Here is an 18423-nt window from a genome sequence, read left to right as displayed (position 1 = left end):
CCCCACTGCGTTGTGAGGTATTGTACAGACTGCCCCACTGCGTTGTGAGGTATTGTACAGACTGCCCCACTGCGTTGTGAGGTATTGTACAGACTGCCCCAGTGCGTTGTGAGGTATTGTACAGACTGCCCCAGTGCGTTGTGAGGTATTGTACAGACTGCCCCAGTGCGTTGTGAGGTATTGTACAGACTGCCCCAGTGCGTTGTGAGGTATTGTACAGACTGCCCCACTGCGTTGTGAGGTATTGTACAGACTGTGCTCCTGCATTGTGAGGTATTGTACAGACTGCCCCAGTGCGTTGTGAGGTATTGTACAGACTGCTCCACTGCGTTGTGAGGTATTGTACAGACTGTGCTCCTGCGTTGTGAGGTATTGTACAGACTGCCCCACTGCGTTGTGAGGTATTGTACAGACTGTGCTCCTGCATTGTGAGGTATTGTACAGACTGTGCTCCTGCATTGTGAGGTATTGTACAAACTGCTCCACTGCGTTGTGAGGTATTGTACAGACTGTGCTCCACTGCATTGTGAGGTATTGTACAGACTGTGCTCCTGCATTGTGAGGTATTGTACAAACTGCTCCACTGCGTTGTGAGGTATTGTACAGACTGTGCTCCACTGCATTGTGAGGTATTGTACAGACTGTGCTCCTGCATTGTGAGGTATTGTACAGACTGTGCTCCTGCGTTGTGAGGTATTGTACAAACTGCTCCACTGCGTTGTGAGGTATTGTACAGACTGTGCTCCACTGCATTGTGAGGTATTGTACAGACTGTGCTCCACTGCATTGTGAGGTATTGTACAGACTGTGCTCCTGTGTTGTGAGGTATTGTACAGACTGTGCTCCTGCATTGTGAGGTATTGTACAGACTGCGCCACTGCGTTGTGAGGTATTGTACAGACTGCCCCACTGCGTTGTGAGGTATTGTACAGACTGTGCTCCTGCGTTGTGAGGTATTGTACAGACTGTGCTCCTGCATTGTGAGGTATTGTACAGACTGTGCTCCTGCGTTGTGAGGTATTGTACAGACTGCCCCACTGCGTTGTGAGGGATTGTACAGACTGCCCCACTGCGTTGTGAGGTATTGTACAGACTGTACTCCTGCGTTGTGAGGTATTGTACAGACTGTGCTCCTGCATTGTGAGGTATTGTACAGACTGTGCACCTGCATTGTGAGGTATTGTACAGACTGCCCCACTGCGTAGTGAGGTATTGTACAGACTGTGCACCTGCGTAGTGAGGTATTATACGGACTGTGCACCTGCGTAGTGAGGTATTTTAGTGTGTGCAACTGTGTTGTGAAGTATCTTACTTTGCACAACTGTGTTATGAGGTATTGTACAGAGTGCACATCAGAATTTTGAGGTGTTGTATAACGTGCGCACGTATGCCGTGAGGTATTGTGTAATGTACACACCTGTATCGTGTGGTATTATACAATGTGCTCACTTGAGCTGTGAAGTATTGTACAGTCTGCACAACTTTGTGATGAGATTTTCACTGTCCTTTCACGTAATGCTGCCATGGAACCATGTATTCGTAAGGATTCCATCCTGAAATCTGGCAATTATTGGACCATCATCTCAATTCTGCAGTACAGTATGTCAATATTCAAAAATTCATCAAATAAGTGCAACATAAACATGTTGAAAATTGAAAACACAAGTCTGAATATATCTCTCTAGGGCTATGATGCTGATGTTGAGAGGTTTGCACGTAGTGTGCTTTAATGAAAGTTGATGAATCACTCACCGCATGCTGCACTAAATCGGTGTTACAAGTGTCACTTGTCTGTCGAGCATCCCCCCCTCCGAGCTCCTGTTTTGCTGCACAAATGAGCTAGTGTTCTTGTCAGGCAAAGTTCTCTCCTAGGCCTAGTGATTGATCTTGCTTTGTGAATCACTATATGTGTGCAATATGTACAAAGTAATAAAATCAGTTTCTGTGCTCTCCTATTAAATACCACCACTGATAGACATCACTCATAAATCAGCACTACTGTTTCACTCCCTACTTTTGTTCTCTCTATCATATTTAGCAGTTTTATGTTCTCTTAGCTGTTTTCCATGTCCCCTCACATCGTCTTCTCAATCCCAAATACATAAATTCTGCTTTAATGGCGTGACAGATTTCCGTATTACCAAATCAGGTCGTAAACAAGCAAATATGCAATGTGCAACACATGACATGTGAACAGTTGCTAACAAAATTCAGGTTAAATTGAGACTTGAATGTTCACAACCAACATTCCAAACCTTATCATTGAGATTCGGAAGCTAATCTATTGCCCGCAGAGCCAAAATGATCATTTCTTTGTAGTGCATTATCTAATAATTCAACAAAAAATGATGTGAGGTCTATAAACAGTACAATGTAAATTAGAAAGGAATTCTTACAAATGTGATCCCAATGGCCATTCAAAACTAGCCTAATGGGCAATAAAACCAACCCAGTTCCAAAATTCAAACTATGACACTCCTAAATTAGGTAGAAAATCTTTACAATTATGACTTCCATTGCCATATATATTATGTTAAAGAAGTAACATTGTACATACAATACATTATTAAACCAGAACCATACAGAATTCCTATGAGAAGTAAATCGATTCATTGAGGCACAAACATTCATTCAGTAAAAAATAATACTTTTATTTTGGATGGATGGATTGATGGATTGATGGATGGATTGATGGATGGATTGATGGATGGACTGATGGATGGATTGATGGATGGACTGATGGATGGACTGATGGATGGACTGATGGATTGATGGATGGATTGATGGATGGACTGATAGATGGACTGATGGATTGATGGATGGACTGATGGATGGACTGATGGATGGACTGATGGATGGACTGATGGATGGATGATGGATGGATGGTTTGATGGATTGAGTCATGGAATGATGAATGGATGGATGAACTGATGAATGGATGTATGAACAGACAAGAGAGCCAGCTCAATGTTGGATATTTCTCTTCTTTGCAGAGAAAACCCTATTAATACTAAGAAAAAATTCCAAGTGTTTGAAACTTTATAGAGGGTGTCCAAGATGATAATTGTACAATTATATTTAGAGAAGTCAACTAGGTTTAATGAATCTATAATATATATGGTGAATCCTTTTTAAAATGAGGGCGAAGCCTCAAACAACAACAACAAATCTTTGCTGTCATTATAATAATAGCAGTGAATTCATTAGGGATGGGTCTTGTAGTTATAAATTGAAAGCCGTTGGATAACACTGATCACTCTGTAGAAGTTAATTCCAAATGACTGGGAAAAGTGACAACTGTTTTTTGGCAGATCAGCAATGACAGTGGCTCCCTAGCTACAGTCCTCCATCTAATCAACCATTACAAGTGCTATTTCTCCCTGATACTGCATGGAACCTAAGTGTGGATCATCTCCGATGAAGCAGTTTATAACCTTTTCTTTTGTATAAAATACACAAAGAAAATAATCCTGGATGCTTGTTCGTGTCTCACAGAAATAATATCACAATTTCTAGAGGACATTTTCCAACCCATTGCTCATCAACATCTGTTAAAGATTAGTCACACTTTCTACAAATCCTTGAATGCTACAAAGAACAATCCCTGCAAGACTCTGCTTTTTTTTTTAGTCTATACACAATCGTCCCTAATGAAGATGGATTGAAGACTTTGAAACTTTTTCCTCAATGCACAGCTAGGAAAGAACCCACCCACTGTTATTCTCTGAAGATTATCAGAACTCTACTTAATACTAAATTGCTGCAGTTTTAATTCAAATAATTCAAGATGTTGTAGTGTGATGTGGCCTGATGCGAAACAGAGAGCCATCAGCACCCAAAGTTGGTTATATCCCCAAAATGTTTGATTCCTATTACACCACAGTGATATGCCAACAATTACAATTTTTAATTTATTAATGAACAACACATCCTGCATTTTTAACTATGATTATAGTTACACTTAATGTTGTGGAAAGTCCCTGAGATATAATAACTGCTATAAACAGTCGTTTCCTCACCGTTGCCTCTTTTTTCTCTCTCTTATAAAGTTCATAAGACAAAAAATACAGCTTGTTATGCTACTAAGAAACGAGAAAGTTCAAGTCTTCTGGCCTGTGGCAGAAAACTTGCTGGATATTTCTATAAGTGCTGCCTTATAGAAAACCTCAGCATAAATAAAAACAACAATCTGTTTATTATTAGCCATAGATTATGAGGAACATAATTATGTGAAGTCCATCAAATGTCCCTGTGAATTAGCTGTTACTACAAAAACAATCATGTATAAGTCCTTAAACACATTCGCATATTTACGGACACCATGATATTATTAGAACACTCAATGAAGAATAGGATTATTTTGGTTATAAACCTTGTTTCTTGTATCATAACTGCTTATTTTTTTAAATGTTCTTCATTTCTCAGGTGTGGTATTTGTTAGGATGGTCGTATTATCTCCAGGTGGACAAACCCGGTAGTGCAGAAGACTCAGAAAGCTTGAAAAAATCAGCCAGAATCTACCTTACCAAAGCAAAAAAGGTAATACTTCACACGCACCAATATCTGAGATCATCTTTTCTTTTTTTTTTTTTTTTCTTATTCAGCTTCCTTATTCAGGACTCAGCAGGATTTTTTTCCATCTTACACACAGGCACACACTCCTTGGCCTTGTTTCAATTTTTTTTTTTTTTTTTTTCACGCAGTGGTGAAATTTCTCTCACACTGCTAGCAGTTGAGAGGCACAGACATGGGTAATGAAAATAAAAAGTTGGGGTGATGGAGAAAAGCAGTGAGAGAGTTTCTAGGGAGATGTACATGGTTAGTTTTTTTTTCTTTTCCTCTGTCTTTCCAATTCCTGTAATGACCTTTTGATGTTATTGGAGTTCAGCTTCCTCTGAAGACACTATTTGCAGTCTTCTTTCTAATTTTCTCATTTTTTTTGGCTTTCTGTCTCTTCGACTACGTCCTCATACTTCCTCCGTCTGTATGATCGGTCATGCTCTGTCCTTCGCTCAGTCATTCCTGTCCTGCCCCATCTGTCGTTCTGAAGGAGGATTTGCTACTGTCTTATCCTTGAGCCATACAAGATGAATCATTGGCACATACACAGTCTCTCTGTCCATCTTTATCAGCACATTCGACTAGACTCCTTTCTATGCAGCCTTTCTAAGTGACCCATGACTCCTCTGGAAGGCATGCTTCATTCGTTATGATAGAAAAACAGAACAACCCTGATAAATTGTGCCAGAACATTCATAATCATCCAGCAGCACAAGCTAGAATTGACTTGAACTCATGACCTTAAAAGCGGGTTACAAACAGGAGATCAAATGCCAAAGGTCTTTGCAAAGTAAGCAAGCGTTCACCAAAAAACAAGATATTAATGAAACACTATAGTAAAAACTATAGTATATACACTTACGTTACCTCTGTTTTTTATTGCTTTTTCTCAGATTTTTATTAAGCTATTGTTGAATTACATACATACTGTACATACATACATTTTAACGGGGCAGTCGGGGCCTAATGGATAGAGTCGGACTTGCAACCCGAAGGTGAACCTGAAGGTTGTGGGTTCGAGTCTCAGGTCCTGCAGGGACTGTAGGTGGAGGGAGTGAATGACCAGCGCTCTCTCCCACCCTCAATACCACGACTGAGGTGAGACATTTCAGCAAGGCACCGAACCCCCAACTGCTCCCTGGGTGCCGCAGCAAAAAAAGGCTGCCCACTGCTCCGGGTGTGTGTTCACAGTGTGTGTGTGTTCACTACTGTGTGTGTGCACTTGGATGGGTTAAATGCAGAGCACAAATTCCGAGTACGGGTCACCATACTTCGCCACAAGTCACTTCACTTCACTTCACGACATGTAGCCTGCATAATATTTCTTTTGACAAGTAGTGTATAGAGTGTGTTTATGGTTTCATGTACAGTATATATTACTCTTTTACTGATTCATCATTAATTAATAAGGCCTTTGCAGAATGTCTGTACATTACATAATATATATGAGTTTAACAATGCTGTGTTAATGGTAATGAGTAAAATTAGGGCAGTTTTCTTATAAAATGACTATAAAATTATAATAATTGTATGTTGGAATTAGCAGTGTTCATAGCATATGTTTTTCAGGAATGTTTTTTTTAACACATATGCTTCACAATTATTTATAGTTTTCACATTCAAACACATTTTCACATTCTTATTTGTCAAAAGACAAACAATACAGCTGTGATAACCTTTGTGTATAACAATGCCTCTTTATTCTTTATCCTGTATGTATGTGCTAATGTGTGTGTTTGTCCTTTGGTATATATGTAATATTGTGTATTTGTTTCATTTTTAGTCTAGCACTGGGCACTGTCGTCTCTAGGCTGTTCTTCTCTCTCTCTCTCTCTCTCTCTCTCTCTCTCTCTCTCTCTCTCTCTGTGTCTTTTTTTCTGTCTCATTCTCTTTCCACCCCTACAGATTCTATGTCTCACCTTGCCTTTGTACCTTCGCTTCCTGTTTCCACATTTTCCTTTCGCTACTTTTCTTTTCTCCGTCACAGTCTGTGGCTCCGGGCGCAGTTCAAATTCAACTTCACTTGCTATTCGCCATTGATTTTCTGCCTCCTGCACGATGCTGACTTTGAAGGCTCTTTTTCTCCGTCTCCATGTCTCGTTCGCTTTCTGGACAAACAGAGAAATTTGTAGACATACTGTAACTGTTGTGAAATGTGCCGTAAATGTGCATGCTGAAAGTGAGCATGCAGGCTGTGTTTGTGCGTTGGAGTCTACTCTTGTGAACTTTGTACAAACACATACATCAAGGTCTGTGATCTGCTAATGTCTGTGATATGTGTGGGACAAGTGGGATTTAGTGTTTAGTGTTAGAGTTTTAGTGAGTGAGAAATTCTTCATAAAGCATGTTCTTATGTTCTTATGTTTAGGGGCAGTCGTGGCCTAATGGCTAATCACTAGCCACCAGAACAGCTTTCTGGCAAAGATTCTACAAGTCTCTGGAACTCTAGTGGAGGGATGAACACTGTTCTTCCAAAAGATATTCCCTCAACTGGTGTTTTGACATGTCACTCCAAAATCTCTCAAAAAAGTTCATCTGGGTTGAGATCTGGTCATTGTCAAGGCCATAGTGTATGGTTTACATCATTTTCATCCTCATCAAAGCATTTAGTGAGCTCTCACGCCCTGTGGGTGGGGGCGGGGTCATCCAGGAAGAGACCACTCCTACCAGGATAAAAATGTTTCATCAGGGTTAAAGGTGAACAGGCAGAAGAACTTACTGATTTGTATTGATTTGATATGAGTGCACAGGCTTCTTCCCTCTACTACAGATAATAGCTATTTTTTGGGGGGGAAGTCGTGGCCTAATGGTTAGAGAGTCGGACGTTGTGGGTTCGATCTCAGGTCCGGCAGGGATTGTAGGTGGGGGGAGAGAATGACCAGCGCTCTCTTCTACCCTCAATACCACGATTGAGGTGAGACCCTTGAGCAAGGCACCGAACCCCCAACTGTTCCCCGGGTGCCGCAGCAAAAGAGGCTGCCCACTGTTCACAGTGTGTGTGTTCACTACTGTGTGTGTGCACTTGGATGAGTTAAATGCAAAGCACAAATTCCGAGTATGGGTCACCATACTTGGCCACAAGTCACTTCACTTCACTTATGTATAAAGATAAAATACTCACTCAATCTGGCCACTAGTCTAACCTAGGAAGATTTAGAAAAAGAAACCTTAGAAATATAATATAAAAAATGTGAAGTTTTGGTTATAAATAAGTTATCTGTACTCTTATTGTCCATATTCCCCTAGGCTGCCTAAGGCCTTGTTCAAGGAGAAGGTTTCTTATCTGTTATGAACAGTCAGTGCACATTACCAGAATTTTAGGTGTTGGTCTTTGTACTATTTTCAGGCACAATGATTGAACAATAGAAGAAGACCATGCAATGTTTTTACAATCTTCTGCTGTCCTCTAAACTCTTAAGACTGTTGTGTGTGAAATTCCCAGGAGATCAGCAGTTTCTGAAATACTCAAACCAGCCCATTTGGCACCAACAACCATGTCATGGTTAAAGTCTCTGTGATCACATTGTGCCCCATTTTGATGGTTAACATGAACATTAGCTAAAACTTTTGACCTGTATGATTTATGCATTACATTCTGCCACATGATTGGCTGAATGGATAATTGTATTAATGTGCCGGTGTGCAGATGTTCTTAAAAAAGGTGAGCGTATGTTGTTTTCTCCCTTAACCAAAAATCCTGGACACTGTAGCGTTAAATACAGAAAGTATTCAGTTATAACACTTTGCTAGTCATTCTAGTCTTTCACTGCTTAAATGAAGTATTTCCTCTGCTTTTCTTCAGTGACTGAAAGCATTCTCATAAAGGCTGTGAACACACACTTGAGATCGGCACTAAGTCAGTGAGATCGGCATTAATACCCATTATAATACCCGTTATTATGACTATTATTACTTTAATTTGGTGAAAATGCTGAAATACATGCAAAGTTCATCCATCCATTCATTCAGTTAGATTTAATGGAAATAATGGTTGATCGTTAGAACAGATTCTCTTAAGTGTTTTCCTTATTATTGTATTATTATATTACTTATACACTTATTAATTTTTAAAAACAAAAATGATTGTAACAGAACAACAATAACAACAACAATAATAATAATAATAATTCAGGAATAATAATAATTCCTGAGTATCAGTTATACGGTAGAATCACTAGGAGGCACTATCTGTGGGAGGTTTAAATGCACACACACACATTTCTGAAAAAAAGAAAAGGAAAAGAGGATTAATCCATGTTATCAGCATAGCTTCAAGGGAGAGATAGTGTATGTGTGCACAGTCGTACATGCCGTTTAGACATTAAGGTCAGTTTTGGCTCAAGCATCTCCTGCCAAGTAGTCCATCAGACGAGGAAAGAGAGCATGAGATAAAGGATGGTGCTGAGAGTCAGAGATAAAAGCTTGGAGATGGTGATTTAAGACAGAGACAAGTCTGGGACAAGTCATTGATCATAATCTGATTGATCCAAGCAGAGAGAGAAGAGAGGAAAAAGGAAAAAGGACACGGCAAAAAATCTGTTCATTTCATGCTTAAAGGTGTGATCAGATGTTAGCATGGATTTAAAAAGCGTTAAGGAATGCTACAGCTGTATTTATTACAGTGTCATGTTGCTTCCAGTATACAATGTGGCATGCCGCTTCCAATACACAATAAGATTTTTCAAAGAGCACAGCCCTTGATTTAATCCCCCGAGTAAACGGCATTGCTGCATTGTTTTCATTGTGGTGTTATTAAAAGCTCAGAGAAATTGTTTAAACCTGCGGTTCTCAAAGGGCTCTTTGAAGCGTAGCCATCAGGTCTGTGGTATTTTCCTTTTAATAATGTTATTTTGGTTAAGATCAATTTCAACCACTATAAAGTCATTATAGGTATTATGAGTGTAATGGACTGCTCAGTTGACGTAAAGAATACAAAGAGAGAGGTGTGAACTCTATATATTTTATTACAAATCGAACTGATGTTGATTTAATTATTACCATATTGATATGCACAATATGTCTAACATTGAATGGTTATTGTGGAAGAAAGGGTGATTAAATGAACAAAACAAAACAAAAAAGCAGAAACAAATCATAAAAAGGCATGTAAAGAGTCCCCACAACAAGATGCTGCCACCACCATGCTTCACTGTGGGGATGGTGTTCCCCAAAATGAGCAGTGTTGGGTTTCTGCCAACCGTAGTGCTTTGTGCCAAGGCCTAAAAGTTCAGTTTTGATGTCATCAGACCAGAGAAACTTTTTCCACATTGTTTTTTCTTCCCCCAGAGTCTCCAAATTTGATTTCATGTAGGTTTTATCCTCTAATAATGACTTTCTTTTCATCGCTCTTCCATAAAGCCCAGCACAGTAGACAGCAGTAATGATGCAGTAATGGTTCAGATATGCAGATGTATACGAGTAGTGCAAAAGAAGCTGGTAAACATTACATCAAAACCGTGCAAACATACTGTAAAAAATATTTGATCAGGTTCATTACCAGTAACAATGTTTGCACTGCTGTGGCAGTATGACATTTAATGCCATCTTCTCTGAAAACTATTCCACTTTTATCTTAAAAGCACTTGCTGTCTCACACACACAATCTCTCACTCTGTCTGTAATGTCTTTATGTAAATCAGCCCAGACATTAAAGAGGTATAACACATTAACGAAACAAATACACATATTACAGTCTGCATATAGAGATATATCCAAGAGTGTACACTTTGATAACATGGTTATGGATAAACAAAGCATCATTTTCTCCATAATCCTGATACCATCATACTCATAAGTACCAAGCTCTCTCTATATCTAACTTATTTACTAAATTCATATGACCTGTATTTATAAAGGTATAGAATATCAAACAACTGATATTGATAATTGATGTTGATATCAAAAGAGCAAAGCTTAGAAAATATCCCAAGAATGACAGAGATAAGACTTTGGGCATGAGGATTATGGGATTTTTAGGAACTATTATTCTTGTATTCAGCCTCTTCATTTTGAAATCAAGGTCAGCCCTTCTGCCGACCTTCTCCTGTCAGAGAGAATTAGGGTGCACACAGCGAACAACAGCACCCATTACTCAATTGGTCACAGCAAGGTATCGCCACTATAGCAACGGCTTAACGAAGTGTGTCTGATTTAAAGCATGGACTACAGATTTGAACATGCTTTCTAAACACAAGTTCATGCACACCTGCATTAGTAGGTGAAGATTTTTGCCTGCACTGGAGATCCAAGATGAATGTGGACTGCTGATGGTGCCTGTCTCTCACACACATTTGTCTTACTATCCTTGTGAGGACCTTCCTTTGACATAACTATCGCATTGATAGTAATTAACCCTTTACCTACACCTACATCTAACCCCATAACCCCAGTAATAACCCCAGTAATCAAAAGGAAACCTTTTTTTTGCTCTTTTTTTTTCAATAATAAAAATAAAAGCTGCAGCTTTCCTCATGGGGACCAACCAAATGTCCCCATAAGGTCAAAACTGACAGATATTCCTATCCTTGTGGGGACAAACACACAGCCAATAAAGCTGTTTCCTGTGTACAGTCTGAAGCCAGATTTTTATAGTGATAAGATATTTGCAGGAGCCATTTTCTCGTTCAGTATCCGCTCTGTCACACACTCATTAGCGTTATAGTATAGCAGGTACCGTGGGACTGCAGACCAATGAAACTGGTTGAAGCTCTAAATTAGACATTTTGCATTAATTTCCAACAGTTTGCATCAGGCTGCTTACATTTCATAAATATTTGCTATGCATTGGTTTATTAATTGTTTTTGGTGTGTCTGTCTCTCTGTCTGTCTCTCTGTCTGTCTCTCTCTCTCTCTCTCTCTCTCTCTGCATCTCTGTCTCTGTCTCTCTCTCTCTGTCTGTCTCTCTCTCTCTCTCTCTTTGCATCTCTGTCTCTGTCTCTCTCTCTCTGTCTCTCTCTCTGCTTCTTCATTTAGAACTAAATGTCACTAAATGTTGCTTTCTGTTTTCTATTAACCTCTATGTTCGGTTTAATACGAGGTGATAAAAGCTTTTTGAAGTCAGCTAAACCTTTTAATCATGCCAAAGCATATATAAACACATTCTATTTGAAATTTTCTTAAGCGTGTTTATGCATGAGCTGGCTGTCTGTGTGGATAATTACACATATAATGCACAATATGAGGCTTTATGATCTCTGAAATTTACTTTGGCCTCAGGCCTGTGTGTGTGTGTGTGTGTGTGTGTGTGGGGGGGGAGCCCTTTTTGAGGATCAATAATAATAGTAATACATGAGAAATTTGGCAGGTACAGGTCAAGAGCTTCAGTTAAGCTTCAGTTAAACATCAGAATGTGGTAAAATGTGATCTCAGTGACCGTGGTGTGATTGTTGGTGCCAGATGGTCTGGTTTGACTATTTCAGAAGCTCTTGGGATTTTCACACACAACAATCTCTAGAGTTTACGCAGAAAGGTGAAAAAAACCTTCAATAAGCGGTAGTTCTATATGTGGAAATGTCTTGTTAATGACAGTTAATAATGCCTTGTTAATGAGAGAGGTCAGAGGAGAATACTTTGAGCTCACAGGAAGGCCACAGTAACTGAAATAACCACTCTTTAGGACTGTGGTGAGCAGAAAAGCATCTCAGAACACACCATGACACAACAGCAGAAGACCACATTGGGTTCTACTCCTGACCAAGTGACATTTTTGATGCATGTGTATGCATGTGCATGCATGCATGCGTGCATGCGTGCGTGTATGTGTGTGTGAGTGTGTGTGAGTGATGACCTGGGTGTTCAGAGTAGCTCCACTCTGGCAGACTCAAAGCCTTATCCATTACTTAATCTTGGTAATGAGAGATGCTGCAACTGTTGCCTCACTATCTGCAGTTTCCTATGATTGATCGGCCCAGAGTGTGTTTATGCTCGTTTTATTACTCTGCAGTGTGGCACTCCCATTCATCACTGCAGTGTATGAATCATGTGTTTGATCTTAAAGGCTAATTGGTCATAACTCTTATAGCCAGTCATGCTGTGCATCAGATTATTGCTTCTTTTTTATATTCTGTATTTATATATATATATATATATATATATATATATATATATATATATATATATATATATATATATATATATATATATATTACATTGTTTGTTTGTACTTTTTTTCTTTCGGTGATGACTTTCCTACTCTGTCATCTCTTAAATATCTTTTGCAGTTCTTAATTATGTCAGGAAATGTTTCTTTACCACCTCAGCACAAAACTCCTAAACATTTTATGTAAACGTGACTAATCTGAAGTAGTCCCTGGTGTTATATTTACAGCCTTTAGGCACTTCTGGAGTGACAAGAGAGGACACACTAGAGAAAATCAATTCACTGTTTCTTTTGGCAGGGACTGTGTCACTTGATGTACAATTTGCAGTTGATGTGGAACCAAATTCATTTGTGCTGGGAAAGCAGGAGCTAATTTGTGGGACCTTCGTGTTTTTCAATTTTACTGAGAGAGTTTAGGAGAGAGAAGGAGGGAAAAATTGGATATATTGGCTGCGTCATTGTACACAAGAAGCGGACGACTATTATAGGCTAGGAATAGTACTATTATATTATAGCAATTTTAAATATGAATAAGACAATGAAGTGAAGTTACGTGACGTGACGTGTGGCCAAGTATGGTGACCCATACTCGGAATTTGTGCTCTGCATTTAACCCATCCAAGTGCACACACACACTAGTGAACACACACACACACACACACCTGGAGCAGTGGGCAGCCTCTTTTGCTGCGGCACCCGGGGAACAATTGGGGGTTCGGTGCCTTGCTCAAGGGTCTCACCCCAGTCGTGGTATTGAGGGTAGAAGAGAGCGCTGGTCATTCACTCTCCCCACCTACAATCCCTGCCAGACCTGAGACATGAACCTACAACCTTCTGGTTACAAGTCCGACTCTCTAACCATTAGGCCACGACTGCCCCCAAAAAATAGCTATTATCAGTAGTAGAGGGAAGAAGCCTGTGCACTGATATCAAATCAATACAAATCAGTAAGTTCTTCTGCCTGTTCACCTTTAGCCCCTGATGAAACATTTTTATCCTGGTAGGAGTGGTCTCTTCCTGGATGACCCCGCCCCCACCCACAGGGCGTGAGAGCTCACTAAATGCTTTGATGAGGATGAAAATAATGTAAACCATACACTATGGCCTTGACAATGACCAGATCTCAACCCAGATGAACTTTTTTGAGAGATTTTGGAGTGACATAGAGTGATTCATCCCTCCACTAGAATTCCAGAGACTTGTAGAATTTCTGCCAGAAAGCTCTTCTGGTGGCTAGTGATGGTTCAGCACCTTACTAATACACGTTAGTATGTACACTTAGTCTCTTTAAACCTCTCTTTGTGTGTGTTCCAGCTCTACATGAAGCTGCGTTGTGAGGATGCGCCCATGTTGGAGCACACTGAGCAGCTGTTAGGAGAACTTGGAGGAGAATTGGTCGCTGATGATGAAGGGGATGAAGCTGGACCCTCTATTGACGACATTGGGGATGACTTCATTCAGAGCAGTGAGGATGAGGAAGATGATGATGCCATGGAGCACTGAATGATAAATCTTTAATTTGACTCCAGCCGATGTTCTTCTGTTCCTTTTCTACTTTGTGCTCTGTTGTGACTGTTTTTAAATCCTGGTTTTGGAGATGGTTTTGTCAAAAATCTATCTGTCACTTCATCTTCAAAGTTAAGAACAGATGGCAAAGAATAAAGGTGGAAAGAATTATCCAGACACACCTCAAGTTTCTGAAAAAAGGAGAACAATAAAGGTGTTATCAACTGTGCCAAAGCTGTCTAGAAGTTTTTTAGGTTGATTAATAAGTATATTGATTATGGAATAATTCAGTTAGACAACTACTTTACAAAAATATGACTAGGAATGAAAACCTTTAGTATTCAAGGCTGCGATAACTTAATTCCTTGCTCCCTGAAGGGTTCCTTCTCGTATTCTCTGTCTCTCACACTTTTTAGTGACTTTGTTTTGTCTGATGCAGTGCCTTTTATAGTCATATAGTAGGGCACAAAACCCCTAGTGCATATGTTGCCTAGTATTACAAAGAACAGCCTGCACTACTATGACCGATCTCATATTTGTACCATTCATTTTGGCATTTCTCACCAAGTGGTGACTTTAATAATCATTTTGTAATCATTATTATAGATATTTTCATGGTGGGCTGTATGTAATGAGTCAGAAATGCCGTCAGGGATTAAATATTGCTTTTTAAATCAAATGCTAGCCTCGTGTTATTCTTTTCAGAAGTGCGTGTTATGCTAATAATGACAATACCAGAAGAAACTCCATGCATCTGGATCCTGATTTTTTTCATAAACGAATAGCAAAGAAAATGCTGATTTGCTGCCAAATTAATCATTTCTTCGTGACCGTGTTGGAGTGGAGGCAACGAAAAAAAAAAAAAAAGGTGCAGCAAGATCCCAAGACTAAAAAGGAAATGAGTAATACTTTGTCCAACACAAAGTCTTATTAATTCAATTCAGTTAGCACTTTTAACAATAGACATTGTCACAAAGCAGCTTTACAGAAATCTGCATGTAGAATTAGATCCCTAATGAGCAAGCCAGGGATGACAGGAGCAAGAAAAACTCCCTGAGATGACATGAGGAAGAAACATTGAGAGGAACCAAATTCAAAGGGGAGGCCATCCTCTTCTGAGTGACACTAGTATACATCATTACATTATACACTTGTAGAAGAGGAACGATAAACAGAACTGTGTCAAAGGATGTGAATGAGTCCTAGGATGAGCATAAGACAGTACTTGTGATCATACCATATCACAGGTCTACATGTACAAGTGAGATTATCCACCTAAGCAAGGGTGAGTCTTGGGTATAGTTTTTTTTTTTTTTTTTTTTCAGATCTTTAGGGTATCTACGTGGGAAAATCTACATCAGCGGAAAGTAAGTCATTAGTGCAGAAGCTCCAAGCAGACGCAGATACGATGAATCAGATGAATCAGATGAATCAGGAAGGACTGGAGCCACAGCAATAGAAGTGTGTCAGGAACAGGCAGCAGGAGTGCACATATAGCTCAACAGAGAGACTCCGGCAGGTCTAATTACGACAGAGAGCCAGAATGTACCAGGCATGAGAGCACCCTGCATTATAAAGTGTAATTTAAGCTTAGAATTGTGAATACCTGAGACACACCTCTGAATGACATCATGTGATGGACAGCACTCCATATTTGTCCTTCATGGTTCACTGTTTCAGCATGTTGCTAATTTTAAAAAATGCTTTTATTTAACTTTTTTTTTTTAGAAGCACTGTTCTTCTTTACCATGGAATAAATTGAGTCATAATGCAAATGTAATAGCTGAAAAAAATTGTGAGCTCTACTGAAAGCCAGTATTTGTATTATCTCATTATTGCCTCATTATCATGCTGAGCTTTCTCAAGGCCCAAGTTTTCTGTCCTCAGCATAGTTATTATTTGTCTGTAAGATAATGGCTATTACTGAGACTAGACTGTATGACTCATTTAAGTTCTATATATGGCTACAGAGATGCATTTCAAACACTTGGTGAACAGCAGGCTGGTGAAGCAAACCCTTGTTTCTTATTAAAAACACAATCCATGGTAGATACTGTAGACCTAAAACTAGATGAAGTCTCTTAACCTTGAAACCATCCCGAGACATACAAACTGTAGTTCCTTCTTTGGCTTTGCCTATATTTGTCTACATTTTGAAAAGTCGATAATTTTTGATAAGTAGTTGTAACAACACTGAAGAAATGTGAATTTTGTGTGGTTTCAGCAGTGACCGGTTCACGCCTTGTTTTTATATGCCATTCAAAATCACAGACTTTATCTGCGATATGAACGATTCATATGAACAACTCCCTGTATTTGGCTCATGATTGAAATTAACATATAGTGGGTGCTTCCTACCTCCTTCAGCCCATGACCTGAAAACTGACGGAAGTCCACCATCTTTAAAGATGCACCAAATCCTAAAGTGTGGTCAGGAGGAATCAATGATTCACAGGTGTATTCTATGCGGAAGTATTATTTGTTTTGGTGCGTGACATAACCCTGTAGTATAAATGCTCCACCTATCCCAAAATTACATGGTACTAATAAATGGTACAATAATAAGAACTGCAAATGAAAAGTAAATCATTTTCAATAAATAAACAGTGTGTACAAATAAATTCCTTGCCTGAAAGTCAGGTAATATGTCTTGCTTTAAAAATAGAGAAGTCAGGTAATGAGCAGAATCTTGTTTCAGCTAAAACATTAATATTTAGGCATGATATGTACATGTGCAACAATATTATAATTTATTGTGTAATCACTGTTCTGTTTCAGTGAGTAAGAACATCTAATTTGGTAAATACATTTGTTCTAGATTCCTCTTGTCCTCATTTCCGTTTCACGTATACTTTCACCACTTTCTCAGAGGGAGGAACAAAGAAGTGAGCAAGGGAAGCTAGTAGTAAAATGAAATGAAGTGCATTTGCTAGCTACACTATATGGACAAAAGTATGTGGAGACCTGACCATTATGGCCATATGTGCTTGCTGAACATCCCATTCCAGATTTAGTCCTCCTTTGCTGTTATAATAACCTCCACTCTTCTGAGAAAGCTTTCCACTAGAGTTTGGAACGTGGCTGTGGGTATTTGCTCATTCATGCACAAGAGCATTAGCGGCACTGATGTCAAGTGAGAAGGAATTCCAATTCATTCCAAAGATGTTCAGTGAGGTTGAGGTCAGGTCTCTGTGCAGGCCACTCGTGTTCTTCCACAAAAATCTTGACAAACCATATCTTCATGAACCTCACTTTGTGCACACGGTTATGCTGGAACAGGTTTGGGCCTCTTAGTTCCAGTGAAGGAATTTGTAATGCTACAGTATACAAAGACATTCTAAACAATTCTGTGCTTCAAACTTCATGGTAACAGTTTGCGGAAGGCCCAAATATGGCAATGATGGCCAGGTGTCCACATACTTTGGGCCAGATAGTGTATATCAGTTATCTTGGCTCGTGTAGGGTTGTTTCACTTCGAAAAAGTTATGTGTGTTTTTGTGTTCATTGAGTCAGAGTCAATAAGTGGCTGATGGTCAAGAACAATGTACTGGGTCAGAGCTGTTTTTTTTCTCACCTAGCCAGTGTTCACTGCAGACATGTTTGCTGCTGTGTGCTGCTAGCAATGAACTCCTTGTGTTGTCAGTTTACTTGTACTATAGGAAGATACTGTCATTCCTTGTCTTGATATTTATTCAGATACCTGAAACAATGTCACATAAAAAGCTTCATATTAAAACATAGGTGCATGAGACAAAGCAAAACAAAACTATGTTTCTTGATTAACTTTGAAGATTAGCATCTTATGCTCAAGGGGCATTGCAGTCTATTAATTCTCCAACAAACAAAAACTTGCCATAAGACTAATCACAATGACTCATAGACTGAAAATAAATGACCTTTTAGCATTAATCTTGGACAAGATTCATTCATTCAATATGATGACAAGAGTGGCTAATTAAAGCCTAATAAATACCGAAATGAAGTAAATAAATAAATAAAATGAGATTAGAGAATCTTAATAAAATGATTGACATGGACAATTGACAGATCAAATTAGCCTGAAAAATTGTAATAATTAGCTCCCTTCAAAACTAAGCATCAAAATTTGCAACCAAAGGAATAATGTTTAATTACCGAGTACATATCCATACTGTCAACTCCAGAAACATTGGTATGAGATGACAAGCATGATGGCATTGATGGTGGTATTAGCATGAAAAGCGGAGATTTGGAAGCTGATCAGTTTGAGCGTGTACAGA

General features: G+C 39.2%; 1 protein-coding gene across 2 annotated transcripts in view; it reads left to right on the top strand.

The window, feature by feature from the left end:
* Nucleotides 1-14843, top strand: part of si:dkey-12j5.1 (uncharacterized) — a 73757-nt gene extending 58914 nt beyond the window's left edge. Inside the window, exons 10-11 of one of the 2 annotated variants that reach the window (XM_053228026.1) lie at nt 4426-4539; nt 13973-14843. In XM_053228026.1, coding sequence (XP_053084001.1) covers nt 4426-4539; nt 13973-14161 — 303 coding nt within the window. In that variant the 3' untranslated portion in view covers nt 14162-14843. The remainder of the gene's footprint in view (nt 1-4425; nt 4540-13972) is intronic. The other variant, XM_053228027.1, reaches the window with a different exon arrangement.
* Nucleotides 14844-18423: the final 3580 nt, after the last annotated feature.

Source organism: Pangasianodon hypophthalmus, chromosome 22 (genome assembly GCF_027358585.1).
Source record: "Pangasianodon hypophthalmus isolate fPanHyp1 chromosome 22, fPanHyp1.pri, whole genome shotgun sequence".
In the NCBI taxonomy this organism is placed as follows: domain Eukaryota; kingdom Metazoa; phylum Chordata; class Actinopteri; order Siluriformes; family Pangasiidae; genus Pangasianodon; species Pangasianodon hypophthalmus.
Note: the sequence above shows the minus strand (reverse complement) of the source record. Positions and strands in the feature narration are given on the sequence as shown.